Source organism: Miscanthus floridulus, chromosome 1 (assembly GCF_019320115.1).
Source record: "Miscanthus floridulus cultivar M001 chromosome 1, ASM1932011v1, whole genome shotgun sequence".
NCBI lineage: Eukaryota > Viridiplantae > Streptophyta > Magnoliopsida > Poales > Poaceae > Miscanthus > Miscanthus floridulus.
Genome location: NC_089580.1, coordinates 59,162,968 through 59,168,309, shown reverse-complemented (window position 1 = coordinate 59,168,309; position 5,342 = coordinate 59,162,968). Strand labels below are relative to the sequence as shown.

The window sequence follows — 5,342 nt, the reverse complement described above, 5'->3', positions numbered from 1 at the left end:
CCGTGCTGCACCAAGGGTTGGGCACCCTCGCTTTCTTTAGCAGGCCCTTTGCCTATGAGCATGAGCTAATTGGCTTGGTGCAAGCGGTGCGGCATTGGAGGTCGTACTTGTGGGGGCGTCGCTTCCTCGTCCGCACCGACCACTATAGCTTGAAGTACCTCCTGGACCAACGGCTTTCCATGGTTCTGCAACACCAGTGGATTAGCAAGCTATTTGAGTTTGACTTCACAGTGGAGTATCATCTAGGGCGGCTCAATTTGGTAGCCAACGGCCTATCCCGCCATGACAAGGACACTGCTACGATGTGCACCATGTCGGGACCGTCCTTCACCCTCTTCGATGACATTAGGAAGGCCACCACCGATGACCCCATGGCACGCGGCCTCCTGCAACAGCAGGACGACACCCACCTGGAGGCATCGTGGGGGACCATCAATGGCTTCCTCCTCCATGGCAAGCGCGTCTATGTTCCTGATCTAGGGGACCTGTGCCACCATGTGGTGGCCCTGGCCCACACCACCAGGCATGAGGGTGTTCAAAAGACCCTGGTGTGACTATGTGGTGATTTCTACATCCCCGACGACCGCAAGCTTGTGCAGGATTTTGTCTGCTCCTGCGACGTGTGCCAACGCAACAAGATGCCGACCACTCAGCCGGCTGGCCTCCTCCAACCCATGGACATGCCATCACAGGTGTGGGCCGACATCTCTATGGACTTCATCGATAGCCTTCCCAAGGTGCATGGCAAGTTGGTGATCTTGACGGTGGTGGATCGATTCTCCAAATACGCACACTTCATCGCCCTCAGCCACCCCTACACCGCCGCCTCGGACGCCCGTGCCTTCTTCAATGGAATTGTGCGGCTACACGGCTTCCCTAACTCCATCGTCAGCGATCGCGATCCAGTCTTCACCAGCCACCTGTGGCGTGACCTCTTTAAGCTTGTAGGTGTCAAGTTGTGTTTGAGCATGTCGTTCCACCCTCAGACTGACGGCCAATCTGAGGTCATCAACAAGGTGATCGTGATGTACCTTCATTGTGCGACCGGTGACCGCCCACGCTCATGGGTTGACTGGCTTCCATGGGCGGAGTACTGCTACAACATGTCATTCCACATGGCGCTCTGGGTGATGCCATTTGAGGTGGTCTACGGCTGGCCTCCACCGCCCCTCCTTCCCCACCGAGAGGGGGCCACTGACACAGACGCCGTGGACACCATGCTCTGGGATTAGGACGCCTTCTTGGTGGAGGTCCAGGAGTGCCTTCTTTAGGTGCAGTAGCATACCAAGCGCCGATATGACAAGCATCATCGCGTGGTGGACTTCAATGTCGACGACTGGGTACTCCTTCATTTGCTCCACTAACCCACCCACACTCTAGCAACACCGGCAAAGGGCAAGCTGCGGCCATGATATGCTGGCCCTTTCCAGATTCTGGAACATATTGGCCAGGTGGCCTACCGCCTGCAGATACCAGAAGGTGCACGTCTCCATGACGTTTTTCATGTTGGCTTGCTCAAGCAGTGGAGGGGTGATCTCCCTACAGTTACGGCAGTCGTGTCGCCTATTCAGGATGGGCACCTGCTGCTGGCTCCAGAACATGTTCTACGTGCTTAGCTCTACCGTGGCGATTGGAAGTTGTTGGTCAAATGGCACGGACTCCCCGACGATGATGCAACATGGGAACCGCTCGAGGACTTCAAAGCTCGTTACCCCAATGTCTAGCTCGAGGACGAGCTGTTTGTCGAGGGTGGGAAGAGATGTTATGATCAGGCTGCAGTATTCTAGGCGCAAGCCCATTAGTGGCTAAGAGAGCATGTTAGCATATTTAGTTTTTATTTTCGCAATTCTATTCATGGAAGTATAAATACTTGTAATCAGGCACAATTGGATTTTTAAGCAAGAGTAATCATCTTACTCAGCTTCCTTAGGGAGCTAGGAGTTGCCCTAGCCACCATTGTCTCTTCCTTATGCATGAGAACACGGTGCCCCAACGCTGATCCTCCATCTTCAAGCCACGCCTAGCCTTCTCTCATCCATACAACCTGCGATCCAACAGAGGGAGAGCACTGGTCGGTACCCAGCGGTGGCATGGTGGTATCAGCTATGTCGATCCCCCTACCCTCCACCACCGTGCCACCGCTGGCCACCACCGCGCCGACAACTGCCCCCACCACCGCGCCGCCACCTGTGTTCTCCACGTCGGCGATGGTGCCGACATCATCGCTGCCGATGGGCGCATCGGCTGCCCCGTGGGTCATCTTCACGCCTGAGCAAACGATGGTGACCATCGTCGATCTCAGCAATGGCATGGCAGAGATGCAGCTAACGCTATAGTCCATCCTCCAGTACCTCCATCCACTGATGCTGACCTATGTAGCACCACCCCAGCCTCCCCTACCGTCCTCCTAGCAGATGCTGCCGATCTTGTACCCCTACGGGATGCCAGCCCATCGTCTTCCACCTCAACGCCACTGCCGTCGATGAACGTTCCGATCCACATGATCTGATTTCCGCCTTCACCATCCCTGATACCGGCATGGGCCCTAGGGCAACCCAGCCCCGTTTATACCATGGCCCCGTCCCGGCCACACATTTCCGTGACGTCCTCCACCGATGACGTAATGAACCATGGGGCTCGTGGCGTCGGGTACCCTCTATGGCAGGATGGATGGCACCCTCTTCCATGGCGGCAGCGCCCTAAACTCCAGCGATAGGGCCTTGGAGGGTGGCGCTACGGTGGCCGCGTAGGGCAGCATGCCCCCAAAATTCCACAAGCTTGAGTTCACATCTTATGATGGCTCCGTGCATCCGTTGAACTGGCTCACACACTGTGAGCAATTCTTTTGGGGCCAACTCATGCCGGTGTCGCAATGCACATGGATGGCATCCTACCACCTCACCAAAGCGGCCTAGACGTGGTACTATGCCCTCGAGCAGGATGAGGGCATGCCTCCATGGGACCGTTTCAAGGACCTATGTCGCTAATGTTTCGGGCCTCCTATCCGCAGCACCCGTCTGGTGGAACTAGGCCAGCTGTCGTTTCACTCCTCGGTGGAGGAGTTCGCTGGTTGCTTCTAGGTGGTCTTGGCACATGCCCGGGACATCTCCACATGCCAGAAGGCCGAGCTATTCATGGGTGGTCTTCTAGACCACATTCGCATGGATGTGGAGATGTGAGACCCTGGCGACCTCTAGACGGCATTGTACTTGGCTCATGCTTTTGAACGTCGCACGAGGCCATGGCGGTGCCTCCACAGCATGGCACCCATCCTCCTTAGCGGCCAGCCCCTCTAGCATGGGCTTCCATGGGGGGTGCTCCTCTAGAGGCCGCGTCCGCCCTTCCAGTGCCTCCATCTATAGGCTCAGGCGTAGCCACGCCGGCTCGCCCATTCCATCGTCTATCATCGGCCGAGATGCTCGAACATCGTCGCCAAGGCTTGTGCTATAACTATGATGAGTAGTATGTACATGGACATGTGTGCCCCCACTTGTTCTACCTAGAGTCTACAGACTACATCGATGATGAGGTGCTCACCGCCGCAGACGCTGACGCGGCTACATAGCCCGAGGGGCCGACACCTCTAGGGGGGCCATGGCTAATGCCCTTGTTGTGTCTGTGTATGCTCTTGCAGGGATCCAAACCTACCACACCTTGCTGCTGTCGGTGGTGGTCAATGGGGAATGCCTCCTCACCCTACCGGACACGGGTTCCTCCCACACTTTCCTCCAGGGCATCGTCATGTGCCGCCTAGGGCTCATTCCGTGGGGGGGCGCCCACCTTTCTATCACCGTCGCCAATGGCGAGCACATGTCATGTGAGGGGATCGCTCATGACGTCCCTATCATCATCGGTGGTGAAACCTTCCTAGTCACCTGTGTCAGCCTCACGCTCGGCTGCATCGACTTCATCCTCGGCGTCGATTTCCTTGGGATGTTGGGTCCTCTACTCTGGGACATCGAGGGCCTGACCGTGGCCTTTTAGCGGGACGGCTGCCACATGATGTGGCAATGCATTGGCCCACCTGGTGCTTCGATGAAGCACCAGCCCTTGGCCGTGGTCATGGCTAACCCACAACATCCACTGCTGGAACAGCTACTGCTATAGCATGGGGCCAACTTTGATGAACCTCGTGGCCTCCCTCCAGCGTGGCCCTACGACCACCGCATCCACCTCCTACCCCGGACCGCGCCGGTGGCCGTGTGTCCTTACCGGTACTCGTAGCTGCAGAAGGACGAGTTGGAGCGGTAGTGTGCTGCCATGTTGGAGCAGGGCATCATCCAGCCAAGTACATCCCCATTCTCCGTGCCGGTGCTGCTTGTCAAGAAGGCAGACAGGTCATGGCACTTCTGCATCGACTATCAAGCGCTCAATGACAAAATGTCCAAGGATAAATTTCCCATTCTGGTGGTTGATGAACTCCTCGACGAGCTTCATGGGGCATGCTACTTCACCAAGCTCAACCTCCAGTCGGGCTACCACTAGGTGCGCATGCACCCAGCGGACGTCGAGAAGACCGCTTTCCACACCCACCACGGCCACTTCGAGTTCCTAGTGATGTTGTTTGGGTTGTTCAACGCCGCTGCTACCTTCTAGGCGCTGATGAACGACGTCCTCCAGCCCTTTCTCTGCAGGTTCATGCTGGTTTTCTTCAATGACATTCTAATCTACAACATGTCATGGTCTGAGCATCTCCAGCACATGGGCCTCATCTTCACCGCTTTGCGAGCTCACGGCCTCTACCTAAGGAGGTCGAAGTGCTCCTTTGGGTCCCTCTCCGTTGCCTACCTCGGCCATGTCATCTCCGCTGATGGCATCGCTATGGACAGCGACAAGGTGGCCGCGGTTGCCTCTTGGCCGATGCCTCACTCCCCACGGGGTGTGCACGGTTTCCTCGGGCTCACCGGCTACTACCGGAAGTTCATCCATGACTTCGGCTCCATCGTGGTGCCACTCACATGTCTCCTACGCAAGGAGGCATTTGTCTGGACAGCAGAGGCTACTGAGGCCTTTGCTGCCCTCAAGCAGGCTCTCTCATTAGCCCTGGTTTTCGAGATGCCGGACTTCATGCGATAGTTCCTAGTCGACTACGACGCATCGGGCGTGGGCTTCGGCGCCATGCTGCACCAAGGGTTGGGCCCCCTTGCTTTCTTCAGCAGGCCCTTTGCTACATGTCATGTCAAACTAGTGGCCTATGAGCGTGAGCTAATTGGCTTGGTGCATGTGGTGTGGCATTGGAGGCCGTACTTGTGGGGGTGTCGCTTCCTCATCCGCACCGAACACTACAGCTTGAAGTTCCTCCTGGACCAACGGCTTTCCACGGTTCCACAACACCAGTGGAT

The 5,342-nt window shown here is 56.8% G+C and overlaps 1 protein-coding gene and 1 pseudogene across 1 annotated transcript; both read left to right on the top strand.

Annotated features, from left to right (window-relative positions):
* Positions 1 to 2,756: 2,756 nt before the first annotated feature.
* On the top strand, positions 2,757 to 3,984 carry LOC136457433 (uncharacterized; annotated as a pseudogene).
* A 618-nt stretch (positions 3,985 to 4,602) lies between these two features.
* On the top strand, positions 4,603 to 5,076 carry LOC136457423 (uncharacterized mitochondrial protein AtMg00860-like). The gene has a single exon (XM_066457453.1). It carries the CDS (start codon positions 4,603 to 4,605, stop codon positions 5,074 to 5,076), a length of 474 nt encoding a protein of 157 aa, XP_066313550.1.
* The last annotated feature ends 266 nt before the right edge of the window (positions 5,077 to 5,342 follow it).